The sequence below is a fragment of the Aureobasidium pullulans genome (assembly GCF_000721785.1).
Source record: "Aureobasidium pullulans EXF-150 unplaced genomic scaffold scaffold_9, whole genome shotgun sequence".
Lineage (NCBI taxonomy): Eukaryota > Fungi > Ascomycota > Dothideomycetes > Dothideales > Saccotheciaceae > Aureobasidium > Aureobasidium pullulans.
In genome coordinates this window covers 702,933-715,877 of record NW_021941029.1, presented here as the reverse complement: position 1 = coordinate 715,877, position 12,945 = coordinate 702,933, and the positions used below count along the sequence as shown (strand labels likewise).

Genomic DNA, 12,945 nt, shown 5'->3' with positions numbered 1-12,945 from the left:
GCTGCTTTGAGTTTGTTCGAATGTTTGCCCTTACTTCACTAAATTTCCACGTTTCCAGCAATTATGCTTGACGTCATATTCAGCGGCTCCGCTGGAGCTTCTACCGAGCGTCGGGGCTTTTTGTTAAAGCACATCTAACACTCTTGATCTCTTTCGGGATCTAGCTAAGAGACTGCAAAAGATTGACATATACGGCGGGAGCAGTAATACCCTGGTGTCACGAGTAGCATCTCGTCTGTATCCAGATTGACAGAACCTTGGATGTTGCCATGCCATGAACAGGATACACGTCTGCTCTTTATGAAAGCCCTGGTGTTCGATACCAGTTGTCGGCTAACCGTGGAAAGCATGGTACTTCAACGACAGCCACCTTCCAACAACGGCCATCATCATCATCACCATCAAAGACATCCAACCACATGAGTCTGTTCAGCGTAGCCAGACAGACAATCCGCAAGCCCTTCTTCAAACCTGCTTTCGTATGTGTCGTTGTTTCCTGCATTTGGTTCTACCTTCGATTGACCCCACCTCAGCCTGCCATCTCTCGCGCCATGCATATTCAGTCGATTCCCATGTGTTAGTATATACTTAGCAGTGCTTGCATATCCGAAGCTTATTTGCAACGCAGGGGAGGGTAGTGGTAACAACTATGCCTATCTCGTCGTCGATGACAACTCCAAGGATGCTGTTATCATCGACCCCGCAAACCCATCCGAGTAAGCAAGACTCTGGCATCATCTTATGGCAAGAAGAGTACCGACTGATATTGGAAAAGAGTACTTCCTGTTCTCAAGAAGCAGGTAGACAGTGGAGCCATCAACCTCAAGAACATCATCAACACCCACCAGTGAGTACATCATCACGACAACGTGTAAAGATCCGTGTTGACAGCTCCAAGCCACCACGACCATGCAGGCGGTAACGTTGAGATGGTATGTGCTGCATTTCCATTCGCTACTGGAATGCCTCTAGCAGCATAGAATGAAAGGAACAACACCATTAACATCAGTCTAGCTCAAAACATACCCTCTGCCCATCATTGGCGGAAAGGATTGCACAAAAGTGACCAAGACACCCGCACACGGCGAGACCTTCAATGTCGGAAGCATCAAGGTCAAGGCTCTCCACACTCCTTGCCACACCCAAGACAGCATTTGTTACTTGTTCGAAGACGGCGAGGATAAGGCCGTCTTTACCGGAGACACTCTGTTCATTGGAGGTAAGCGTTGACTCACCCACTTGGCTCCGAGCCAGTAGCTGACGCTGAAACAGGTTGCGGTCGCTTCTTTGAGGGTACCGCTGAGGAGATGCACAAAGCTCTGAACAAGACTCTTGCTGCTTTGCCTGACGAGACCAAGGTCTACGTAAGCAGACAAACCTATTGCTATCCATTGAAGTCACGCTGACATGTTATGTTCACAGCCTGGCCATGAGTACACCAAGGGCAACGTCAAGTTCGGTATCCAAGTCTTGCAGAGCGAGCCTGTCAAGAAGCTCGAGGCTTTTGCCAACGCCAACAAGCAGACCCAAGGCAAATTCACCATTGGTGATGAGAAGGTTGGTCTTCAATCGCTCGCACCCGTTTTTGCTACATGACTAACAATTCGATAATAGCTCCACAATGTCTTCATGAGACTTGATGTAAGTTTTCCTGAAGTTAATACAGTCTGCTTGATACTAACTAGCAGTAGGACCCCACAGTCCAGAAGGCAACCGGAAAGACAAGCCCAGTGGATGTCATGGCTGCCTTGAGAGAGATGAAGAATAACTCATAAGCTCGATCGAGACTATCCTTGAGGTCCGAAAGAACAAATTGGAAACACAGATGAAGCTGTCCTCACACGAATGAAGTGATGGATGTACGTGAACTCATGACTGTCATTAAGTAATTTGGTATTGGTCAAAGAATCAGCGTATCCAACGCTTGCCTGATTAGAATATGTGCGCGCCGAACATCTCGTGAATCCGTTCGTACAGCGGAGTCCCGCCCAGCTCAAGGTCAGCTTCATTCAGCTTTTGACCGTACTCTTCGATGCAACAATAGAACGGAAGATTTGACAACTCCATGCCTTCAACAGGAGCAGACGAGTGCGGTGGATATGGCTGCTGTTTCGCGACGGCAGCACTCTTCAACTCTTCCAGATTGCCCCAGAGGACTGCCATTTGTTCTCGTAGTTTTGCTAGTGTCTCTGAATCGCTCCTTAAGCTAGTACAATCAGTAAAGGATCAGGCTGTGTCAGTGATTAATCGATTGACTTACTCGGTAGCATCTTCCTCCATGCCGATGAGAAACTCCGCATATGTGTGATTCACATGCACCCATTGTTGAGCTGGTGAGTGGCCTGCGCGGTGCGACTTGATGTCTTCCAGAAGTAAGAAAAAATCCCAAACCCATCTCTGGCTGGGAAGACTGAGCATGTCCGTGTCACATTCTGATGCTCCTCCGTCTTCCAATGTTTTTCCGATCTCGTTAGGTTGTGCAAGTTTTGCAAAGTCTTCAAGCGCTGGCGGCCAAAAGTCGACAACTCTTACCCTGACCCGGTTCCGCACGTTGAGAAATGGTAGCGCCAACTCTTGTCCGGATTTGCTGTTATAAGTATAGTTTCTGGACTGTATCTCTCCGAGGGTGCTCATGTCAACTCCGCTGATGTGCATGCAAGTAACTGAGCGGAGTCAGCAGGTCATACGAGAAGCCGAGGCGTCATCAACATACCATGCTTGTTGCTGAGGATCGCGTCTGAGGCAGAGACCGACGCGGTATTATCGGGATTCCGTTTTCTGAGTTTGGCCTCCTTTCTCTTCTGGGTCTTAGTCTTTTTACTCTCAGTTTTCTCCTGGTTCTCCGGTTTGTTGAGCTCCGTTGCAATCTTCTTGTTGTGGTAGCCCCAGTAGTTACTTCGGCGATTGAGTAGAGTCTTTAACTCTGGGTGCGCATCCCTTTCAAGCCTATGTACGCAGACTTTGTCCGGATAACTGCTATCGGTCCAAAGATTACCCTCCATCTTACCTCCATTGCCAAGCTTGATTCGAACGTTTTGAAGCAGGACATAGTCGCCTTCTCTCACTCTGTCGCGTGCAAATCCTGCGTGGGGGGGTAAAAGCTCGACTTTGAGGGTATGTTTGCCAGAAGGCCCAGTCCAGTCTTTTCGCTTTCCCGATACGTTTGGAAGATAACCGTAGAAATCGCCATCCCTGACTAGGTTATCAATCTCTTCCTGATCACTGCTGCAGTCATTCTCGACATACCTGCTGAAAACATCGTCCACGCTCGATTCGCTAGGAGAAGGATAGTCGTACAACGAATCATTCGGCGTGTAGTCGGTGACATACAACTCCATGTGACCATTGACATCTGGGAACTTCTTGACGACCTCAACGATGAGATCGCAATATTCGTTGAATGCAACACCCTGTATCAAGCGCAACTTGTTATTTCGCAGTTGTGGAGGGCCAGTGGCTCTACCAGCGGCGGGTCGAGTGGATATCGAAGTGATGTTGGAGGGACCAAGGGGACCCAAAGCGGAAGGAATCAACTCCTTGAGACCGATCGCATATCCTTGCTCAGCCATGGAGGCTTTTGCATCGGGTCCTTGACTCAAGCATTCGAGCTCCTTCTGGCCACCGGCGAAAGTTTGAATGAATCCGGGCTCTGGAATATTGTGGGCTTGGAAAACCATCGTGCTAGTCAGTCTCTTCATGTTGCCTATCATCGGCGTGCCATAAACGGACGTGACCTGTACACAAGATCAGAGTGGGTCAACCCAATTAGAAGGCATCAGTGCTACCTTGCAACTACGTATCAAGATGATGTCGCCCACAGATCGAATCTGAGGAAGCTCGCTTTGATGTTGAACGAAAAATCTAGCTTTCAGACCTTTTGTTCGAGAAGGGATCTTCATCATCTCCGCGTCTTGAATTGTAAAAGTCATTTGCCAGTCTGCGCTCAGGTCAGCGACGGGGTTGGTGAAAACTGCAACTGCCCCTTTGCCATACCTTTGCTCTTCTGATTGATCGTTGGAGGTAAGATATCTACCACGATGCCCATGAGATTGATAACTGGTGGAGACTGGGCTTGGAAGTTGTTGTAGGCATCGGCCAAGCTGGTGAGTGTGTTGGGGCGAGGTGGAGCCATTTTGACTACAAGCAAGGCAGAGTAGAGATTGCATTTAGCAGTCTAGGAAATGAGAAAATAACCATGCTATTTTTCGACTTCAACAACAGTCGCAAGCATTTGTGCAGCTTCCTCTGAGAGGATGACGCGTTTGGTTTGGCGACAGCGCGACGCCAAGTCACGGGGTCAATTATACGAGTGAGAGTGAAGGCACGAGACAGAGATTGTCAGGCCAGAAAAGATGGGAAGGTGCAGAGTGACGGAGTTAAACGATTGTGGCCAAGACTTCTGGCGCCTTCCTAAACGTTTGATGTGGGTTTGCGCAGAGCTTGGGCACTTTGTTTTGTTAAAGTCGAGCAAAAGAGGGCCCCTCACAATAATCAAATAAATCACGGTCTCTCTACAAAGTCTTGGTTTTCTTTCACCCATTACCTTCTCTCCCTCTGTTTACCACTTCCCACCCCGCTCCTCAACGCCTCAGTCTAATCACTATGGCGGACCGCTACATCCCCGAGCACCGCCGCACCACCTTCAAGGCAAAGAACCTGTTGAAGCCCGATGAGCTCCGTCGCCGTCGTGAGGAACAGCAAGTCGAGATCAGAAAGCAAAAGCGTGAGGAGAACCTCGCAAAGAGAAGAGGAATTACCCGTGGCGAGACTCTTGGTGCCTCGCTGGGCGCCGCTCCCGACAGTGATGATGAGTCGACAACCATCGAGAGCCAGGTAAGCACAATGTACAACGCATGTGTATGACTTTGGGCTGACACAATGTGCGCAGTTGAACGAAGAGCTCCCCCAGATGGTGCAGGGTGTTTTCTCAGAGAAGATCGAAGACCAGATTGCCGCCACGACAAAGTTCCGCAAGCTCCTCTCAAAAGAGCGCAACCCTCCGATTGAGAAGGTCATCGATACCGGCGTCGTTGGCCGTTTCGTCGAATTCCTCCGCTCTCCCCACACCCTGGTGCAGTTCGAGGCTGCCTGGGCCTTGACCAACATCGCCTCTGGTTCCGCTCAACAGACACAGGTCGTTATTAACGCTGGCGCCGTGCCCATCTTTGTCGAGCTGCTTAAGAGCCCCGAGCCCGATGTGCGCGAGCAGGCCGTCTGGGCCCTTGGTAACATTGCTGGTGACAGCCCGCAATGCAGAGACTTTGTCCTCTCGTGCGGCGCTCTCCAGCCCCTGGTCGCCCTTCTTGGTGACAGCCGCAAGCTTAGCATGCTCCGTAACGCCACCTGGACTCTGAGCAACTTCTGCCGTGGCAAGACTCCCCAGCCTCACTGGGACACTGTACGTTCTGCCACTCTCTTTGCTCGTCTCGCGCTTCCTGCTGACCACGTGCTCTTACAGATTGCCCCTGCTCTCCCCGTCCTCGCCAAGCTCGTCTACTCTCTCGACGACGAGGTCCTCATCGATGCCTGCTGGGCCATCTCTTATCTCTCGGATGGTTCCAACGACAAGATCCAAGCCGTCATCGAGGCTAACATCCCCCGTCGTCTCGTTGAGCTGCTCATGCACGCATCTACCTCGGTCCAAACCCCCGCTCTCCGTTCAGTCGGCAACATTGTTACTGGAGACGACGTCCAGACCCAGGTCATCATCAACTGCGGCTCTCTGCCCGCTCTGCTTTCTCTCCTGAGCTCTACCAAGGATGGTATCCGCAAGGAGGCTTGCTGGACTATCAGCAATATCACTGCTGGTAACTCCACGCAGATTCAGGCCGTCATTGACGCCAACCTGATGAGCCCCCTCATCCATCTTCTCTCTAACGGAGACTTCAAGACTCGCAAGGAGGCTTGCTGGGCCATCTCCAACGCCACTTCCGGTGGTCTCCAGAAGCCTGACCAGATCCGCTACCTTGTCCACCAAGGCGCCATCCGTCCCCTATGCGACTTGCTCTCATGCCCTGATAACAAGATTATCCAGGTCGCTCTTGACGGTCTGGAGAACATCCTCAAGGTCGGTGACATGGACAAGGAGGCTGCTGAGGGTACCAATGAGCCCCCTGTCAACCGCTACGCCCTCTTCATTGAGGAGTGCGGTGGTATGGAGAAGATTCACGACTGCCAGAACAACGCCAACGAGGAGATCTACATGAAGGCCTACAACATCATCGAGAAGTACTTCTCCGATGAGGAGGCTGAGGGTGACATGAACGAGCTTGCTCCTCAGGCTGGTCAAGATGGTCAGTTCGGCTTTGGTGCTCAGCAGCAACAGCAGAACTTCAACTTTGCCAACGGTGGTGACTCAATGGACATGTAAGCTTTTCTCACACCTTGAGTACGACCTCGCTGCTGGTTGGAAAGGTTTCCGCCGATGCAGTCCAGACCTCATCAAGCCCAGGCGCAGCTTTTGCTCTCAACGATGAGTCTGGTCCGGCATGAGCATATCGCAGTTCGCATTGCATCTTAACTTTGCAACGCCAGTGGCGGTTATAGCTACAGCTTGGGGAACTCAACAAGTTCCACGATCACCGCCATCCTTCGTTCCGTGAGCGTATTACCCGTCACCAGTGCTTGTATAGCTACGGAACTTTCGTTCACCAAGCACCATCACAACCCCTTTCCCTTCCCCCAAGTTCAACGATCTGTCATGAAATGGATCACGAAAGAGGAGAAAAACAATCATCACCAAATGCCCCGTCATGTAACCAACCCCAATCACATCTCCACACAATCCACCCCTCCCCCAAACATCTTCCTCGGCGCAAATGGTCTGTCTTATGGGTCTTTTTCATATCACACAACATGGGGAAAGGAGGTCACAAAGACCGAGGACCTGGTCCCCTACCATTTCGTATTCTATCGTCTTCTTTAACTTCCTTCTTGTTTTCTCAACACGGATCAAAGGGGAAAATGGTTCAGGGTTGATATCGCAAATCACAATTACACACGTCCCCAATTCGAGATTCCCAATCGTCGTTGCTTTATAGATCCCCTTTATGCTACTGAGCTCAATCCTTTTACTTGATGTTTTGGTCGATATGTTGTTTCTATTCTTAAATCCTTTGGCTGATATGTTTGCATGCGGTTTTCGAGTGTAAAAAGTACCAACCCACAGACAGTTCCGACATTGTCATAGAATGGATGAGGAACATCAAGCAACGTGTACATCGTTGTTTGGCGGCAGAAGAGTCTGACGCGAAAATGTATGTTTATGATCGATTAGCAAGTGCGTCTCTCGCGACACGAGTAAGATCAACGAGAGAGCAGGACCAACATCTAGCCTCCCCATGTGTTAGAATCTGTCACTTCCAGCCATCTCCTGCGGCCACGTCTGGAGCCGTCTGGCCTGTAAAAATGCACAATGTTTTTCAGATCGGTATAGTCGTCCGCAGAGAGGCGCTAACTACCACGCTCTCAGTGGAGGCTACCCCTAACAATGCTGAACTTGTGCTGTTCTATAGTTGTACGCGTGACAAAGTTTAGCACACGGGGAGGAGGCACTACTGCTATTGTGAACTCTCATGCACGCTGCTAAAGCTGGCCGGAATGAAGCACTTGACAGCATCCCCATCCTCTTCGCAAGATCCCAAACCCTCGAATCCACGATCCAGATCATCTTCCTGAGGATCATCACCCGCAAACTCGAAACTCTCGGATTTCACATCTTCATCTTCCTCGTAAGCAAATGGGTCCCCAATGCTATACATGGCACCCTTGACGAAATCTTTATGAGTGAGGCCGGTCTTTACTTTGTACCGAATCTCTCTCACTCGAAAAGCAAAGACAAAGTCGGAAGTCGCATCTGCAGATTCTTTCTCTGTCTGTTTCTTCGAAATGTCCACTTCAGGACCGAAATTGATCGGGATGCCAGATATACTGGCATTAACCCCCAATTGAAACCGAAACCCACGTTCCTTTGCCATTTCTGTCAGAAATCTTGCTCCGCTGGCGATTTTCACACCGGTGATCATGTAAAGGGGTTCATTCTTGTTGTATTTCAACCAGCTTTTGACATCCTTGTCGTTGATGGCTTGTTCCAGATATTTGGTAGTGGGCACGAAGTAAGTGGTGGTGAGTTTGTCGAATTCGTACGCGTCGGTTTGGGAGTTGTTTCGGGTGATGTTGAGTTCTCCGCCCACTCCAAGGACTTGCAGGAACCCCGCCCAGACACTTCCTTTTCTATCTCGCGAACGTGATTTTTCGCTCCTCCAGTTTGTGGCGATGCTTGTGTATATTGCGTTTGATGGCAATGTGGGCGGGCTGCATTCGTTGATGCTGTTCTCGGGCTCAGATATGTCTGCAATGATATTGCCGAGAGCAATTCTTCCGTTGGGTGGCGCGTCGCGTGTGGGCGCGAGAAAGTAGGTCTTCATGGTGGAAGCGTGAATTGGGTATGAACTTTGATGCTAACACAGGCTGGGTATGGAACTAATAGATAACACGTGTGCTCACTGTATATACGGAGTATGGCTGCGGATGATAGCTGATGCAAGTGCAAAATAGGTTACCGAAAGTGGCTGGCATTAATATGCGCATGGCTTTTAACATGCATGTAATGCTTACTAGTGGCGCGATCATCGACACCATAATATCGAGCATGCCTGGCGCGATGACGATCCCACGAATTGCACAAAAGCCTGGCTATTCGCCTGGATTTCTTTGATGGCCTGATCATGCATTGACAGTGTTAGCCTGCCACTTGTAGCGAAGAAAGTCCAAAGACCTACTCGTGGATGGCTGATCACACTGGTGCTCATCAAGGGGCCCGCTGAGCCGAACGACCCAGTCGCTGCAAAATCGATCACAGCATTTGTTCATTCAGGAGGCGGGTCCCATCCAGCTGGCGGCAGAACCCTATTTGGTCTCTTTGGTCTTGTCTTCACCCAGGCCTTCTTATTGGCAATCGCTACTGCTGTTCCGGGCTCTCTTCGCATCAGATCTCTCCTATCTTTTGCAGGCAGCTCCAGAATAATCGGCTCCTTGGGAACCTTCGGTAGCCACAACGGTATCGATTTGATCTTCTTGCCGGAAGATCTCGGGGGTCGGTCTCCAAAAGGATGAGCTGTCGATGGAGGTGGTAACGGTATCGAAAAATCTTGAGGTGTTTGGATATTCGGTTGCGAGGAGATGAGTCCAGCTTGTGTTTGCGGTTGCAGCTTGATGAGAGATGATGTGGAGCTTCGCGAGGACGACGAAGTCTCACTCCGATAGTGTCTCCTTCGAGGGATGCAGCAATAATACACCAGAAACACGACTAGGAACGAACCTCCTAAGAAGGCCCCGAGGAAGGCGCCGGCTGCGCGAGGAGAAAGACCACCTGGACCAGAGCGTTTGTAGTGGATCACAACATCTGTGTTGGCTGGAGGTATAGCTGGAGCAGTCACCAGCACCGCTTCGCCTTGAATGGTGTTGACGGATGCGTCCCTGTAGATCGGTGCAAGCGTGGTCTTTGGTGAGATGATCACGGTGAACGTTGTCATAGAGTCAACAGCAGAGCTGCATTGTGCGGGAGAAGAGAAATCCCGTAGACTCAGACATGAACAGCGCGGTACCCAGCGAATGTGGAAATATTGATCTTTAAGAAAGAGCAGACTCAGGGCAAGGTCATGGCGGGACACCCGCCTCCCGCCTGCCTCTTTTAATTATGCATACTCTATCCACGTACTCTTATCGGGTAAGTGCGGGGCACAAACGAGTGTCTAGGATCTCAACAAATCAAGAGCTGCAATGCATTGGGAATAAGCGATTTCTCAGTCACATGCTCGTGTCGAGAGCAGAGCTTAGTCACAGCGTGATGAAGGACGATGATCTGTAATCCTGGATAATCGGACCAAAGGGCTTGTTGATCACATAGCTTTCCCACTACAGAGCTTCTGTCAGATCCTTCTCTGGTCTGAGGATGAAGTCATCCACGGATGAACACCTCAGCCAGCAAGACGCGGAGGCACTTCTTGCCGAAGCATACCGCCTCGAGAAAGCGAAGTCACCGAAGTCATTCGAAGCTGCCCTCGCGTTGTACAAAAAACTGGACGGTGCAGAGGGTGTGCTGTGTGATTCTGATGGACGCGACAGCGTACTCGAAGGTCTTGCGTACTGTCATTTTCAACTCGAAAAGTACCCAAAGGCTGCCCAAGATTACCGTCGTCTTCTAGAGTTTCGTGAGCAGCAATCAAAGTCCGATCTGGAAGCAATCAGCCAAAGCCGCTACGAACTTGCTCGTGCAATAGCGCGGACTCAGAAATCAAAATCAGGAGAGGCTCTGAAGTTGTACCGGATGGTGATATCGGAACGGACATCAAAGTTCGGCGAGGAGAGCACCGAAGTGCTTGAGTGCTCATGCGATCTTGCCAATGCCCTTTGCCGCCTTCTAGAGTACCGAGAAGCACTGGACATTAATCGGAAGGTCCTGAGGATCCGTGAAAAGCTCCATAGTCCTGAGAGCATCGAGCTTTGCACAAGCAGATACCAGACAGCAATCAACCTATACTACCTAGGAGAATACGGGCGGGCTCTGTTCTATATCAAACCAAACAGCTTGATAGCTGCTGCTCCTCATAGTGACAATCTCACGAAGATATTGAAGGACTCGGTGACGCTCGCAAAGAGATGTCGGGAAAAACGCGACCAGAGTCAAAAGGCAGTCGCCCCTGTCAAATCGCCTTTGAAGAAACCTATAAGTCCCTCGCCAGAAAACTCTAGTGTCGAAGTCTGGAAGGCTCCTAAGGAACCACCACGTTCGACTACCGACATGACCGGACGCAAGAATGATGTGCCTCTGAAGACCACCAAGGTCAAAGTTGAGAAAACCAGTCCATCTCGAGCGGTACCAGGCACACCCAAGACATCCCATGCCAAAACCAAATCAGAAGCTGTCATTCAGAAATCGACACTTAGTCCACCACCGCATGACCGACCAGCTAGTCGCAACGTGGATGCCTCTTTGAAGTCTGCAGAGGAGATCAGAAACCCGCGCCGAAGAGCGAGTTCTTACTCGGCCCCAGGAGTTTCATCAAAGCCTACTGAGAAGACTTCCATCGATACTTCAGCTCGTAGGGCCAGTGACAACGACGTTCCCAAATCAAGTGCGAAAGTACAAAAGTCAGATAAACCCGTTATAGAGGCAAGAGAGACCAAAAAGAGCAAACCCGACAATATTCTGCCGTCTACACAGCCCACTGCGACACGACCCGATGCTTCACCGAAGATAAGCATCAAGATTCACAAGGCCAAAAGCGAGAGAAGCGATGATTCTGAAGATTCTGGAGGTACTAGAGGTAGAAGGAAGAACTTGGACAACGATGCACAACAAGGCTCATCGAGATCGTCTGGAAGTTCGAGAGGAAGGACTGGCAAAAAGTCCAGTCGGCTTGAAATCGCTAACTCCTCAGTCGAAAGCTTTGTCAGCGCATCGGAGGGCCGAGCAGCCTCAAATTCACCGTCCAGCCCCACGGGTCATAGCCTTGGGGAACTTTATGGCCTATTGGATACACAGAAGTCTTCTGCTTCAACCATCGAGTTCGTGCAATTCTTTAAACTACTTTATGCAAACCTAACTTGATTTAGCACCGGACCAGCCGAGACTTGGTTTACCTTATTCGAGACGCGAACGAAGGAAGTACTTCAGCCTGGGAAAAACCGACGCGTCTTACCAGTTGGAAATGAGGAAGTTCGCATTGCAATATTAGATACTGGAGTGGATGCCAGTCACGAGGCGATTGCGAGGCAGAGAACACAGTTGAGAGACATAAGATCTTTTGTTCAAGGCAGCGATGAGACCGACGACACTCACGGACATGGAACGCATGGTACCGCATTGATGCTGCGCCTTGTTCCTCGTGCCAGGATTTATGTTGGTCGTATCACTGTCAACTCCAAGCCTGATCCTGACGCAGTCGTGAAAGTATGTTCGATGTTCGGCAATGCTTGACGAAATGACTGACTTTGAAATCCAGGCCATAGAACATGCACACAGAAAATGGAAAGTCGACATAGTCAGTATGGCATTTGGCTTCAAGAAAAGCGACAAGCATGACCGTGAGAAACATCGACAAAGCATGGAGAGGATAGAAGAAGTCATCAAAGCTGCTGCATCCGACAACATCCTTTTCTTCGGCGCTGCTTGCAACTCGGGCATTTTGAACGGAACTGCCTTCCCCGCCAGATTGTCGCAAGTCATCTGTATTCATTCGGCCAACCACGGAGGCAGAACATCGAATCACTCACCACCAGCTAGGGACAACACTTACAACTTCTCCGTGCTCGGCGAGGACGTACGTTCAGCATGGCCAGTGTCTCTGGGAGGCCCGACAGAACTGATGACTGGAACTTCAACCGCTGTCATGATAGCTGCAGCTGTCAGCGCAGTCATCTTGTACCTGGTACGCTTCGAAGACAAAGACTTCATACCGAGAAAAACACTCTCCGCGATTAGAGAGCGACTCAAGACGCAGGACGCCATGTGCAAACTCTTGAAAGAGATGAGTGTTCCCACAGAGGGGTACGACTTTCTCAAGCCTTGGGAGCTGATTGACATGGAAGGCTATGATGAGCCGGAGAAAGCTAGGCAGGACGCCCTGGCTAACATTGCGAGATTCTTGAAGAAGCATTATTATACCATACCGTAAACAAGGATCGGTGCGATGATGTTTTCAATCTTCGTTCCGAGGACTTCGAGATTCCTACGGCGTTTTCTGTGTCAATCGTATGAGACCTGCCTCAGATTGATCATCAAGAGATCTCTCCTACAAGAATGTGTGATGAAAGAGCGCGTCCGGGAGGCTCTTTACGTCTCAATAGCATTGAACGTCGATTTTCAAGACACTATAACAACCATCTACACAATACGTTCAGGTCGACTGCGCATCTACGTGTATCATGTTGAGAGGCACACGA

General features: G+C 50.2%; 6 protein-coding genes across 6 annotated transcripts; 3 read left to right on the top strand and 3 right to left on the bottom strand.

Annotated features, from left to right (window-relative positions):
* Nucleotides 1-551: 551 nt before the first annotated feature.
* M438DRAFT_273852 (Metallo-hydrolase/oxidoreductase) lies at nucleotides 552-1,775 on the top strand (the record flags this gene model as incomplete). The annotated part of the gene is made up of 9 exons (XM_029900668.1): nucleotides 552-576; nucleotides 629-716; nucleotides 776-847; nucleotides 899-932; nucleotides 1,015-1,219; nucleotides 1,273-1,364; nucleotides 1,423-1,557; nucleotides 1,615-1,641; nucleotides 1,692-1,775. The coding sequence occupies 9 exons, from the start codon at nucleotides 552-554 to the stop codon at nucleotides 1,773-1,775; spliced, it is 762 nt and encodes a 253-aa protein (XP_029760696.1).
* Nucleotides 1,776-1,932: 157 nt separating this feature from the next.
* M438DRAFT_365406 (uncharacterized protein) lies at nucleotides 1,933-4,132 on the bottom strand (the record flags this gene model as incomplete). Its single annotated transcript, XM_029907791.1, has 6 exons — nucleotides 1,933-2,206; nucleotides 2,261-2,663; nucleotides 2,714-3,192; nucleotides 3,247-3,734; nucleotides 3,786-3,937; nucleotides 3,994-4,132. 6 exons carry the CDS (start codon nucleotides 4,130-4,132, stop codon nucleotides 1,933-1,935), a joined length of 1,935 nt encoding a protein of 644 aa, XP_029760695.1.
* Nucleotides 4,133-4,602: 470 nt separating this feature from the next.
* Nucleotides 4,603-6,370, top strand: M438DRAFT_335284 (ARM repeat-containing protein; the record flags this gene model as incomplete). Its single annotated transcript, XM_029903793.1, has 3 exons — nucleotides 4,603-4,833; nucleotides 4,889-5,398; nucleotides 5,459-6,370. The coding sequence occupies 3 exons, from the start codon at nucleotides 4,603-4,605 to the stop codon at nucleotides 6,368-6,370; spliced, it is 1,653 nt and encodes a 550-aa protein (XP_029760694.1).
* Nucleotides 6,371-7,499: 1,129 nt separating this feature from the next.
* On the bottom strand, nucleotides 7,500-8,519 carry M438DRAFT_365404 (uncharacterized protein). The gene has a single exon (XM_029907790.1). The coding sequence runs from the start codon at nucleotides 8,424-8,426 to the stop codon at nucleotides 7,560-7,562; it is 867 nt and encodes a 288-aa protein (XP_029760693.1). The 5' UTR covers nucleotides 8,427-8,519; the 3' UTR covers nucleotides 7,500-7,559.
* A 348-nt stretch (nucleotides 8,520-8,867) lies between these two features.
* On the bottom strand, nucleotides 8,868-9,533 carry M438DRAFT_335282 (uncharacterized protein; the record flags this gene model as incomplete). The annotated part of the gene is made up of 1 exon (XM_029903792.1): nucleotides 8,868-9,533. One exon carries the CDS (start codon nucleotides 9,531-9,533, stop codon nucleotides 8,868-8,870), a length of 666 nt encoding a protein of 221 aa, XP_029760692.1.
* A 164-nt stretch (nucleotides 9,534-9,697) lies between these two features.
* Nucleotides 9,698-12,870, top strand: M438DRAFT_405718 (subtilisin-like protein; the record flags this gene model as incomplete). Its single annotated transcript, XM_029909803.1, has 4 exons — nucleotides 9,698-9,727; nucleotides 9,908-11,568; nucleotides 11,617-11,953; nucleotides 12,006-12,870. 4 exons carry the CDS (start codon nucleotides 9,698-9,700, stop codon nucleotides 12,675-12,677), a joined length of 2,700 nt encoding a protein of 899 aa, XP_029760691.1. The 3' UTR covers nucleotides 12,678-12,870.
* Nucleotides 12,871-12,945: the final 75 nt, after the last annotated feature.

Excerpts from the sequence above, each read along its gene's own strand:
- M438DRAFT_365404 (XM_029907790.1), bottom strand. The coding sequence starts at position 8,426 with ATGAAGACCTACTTTCTCGCGCCCACACGCGACGCGCCACCCAACGGA.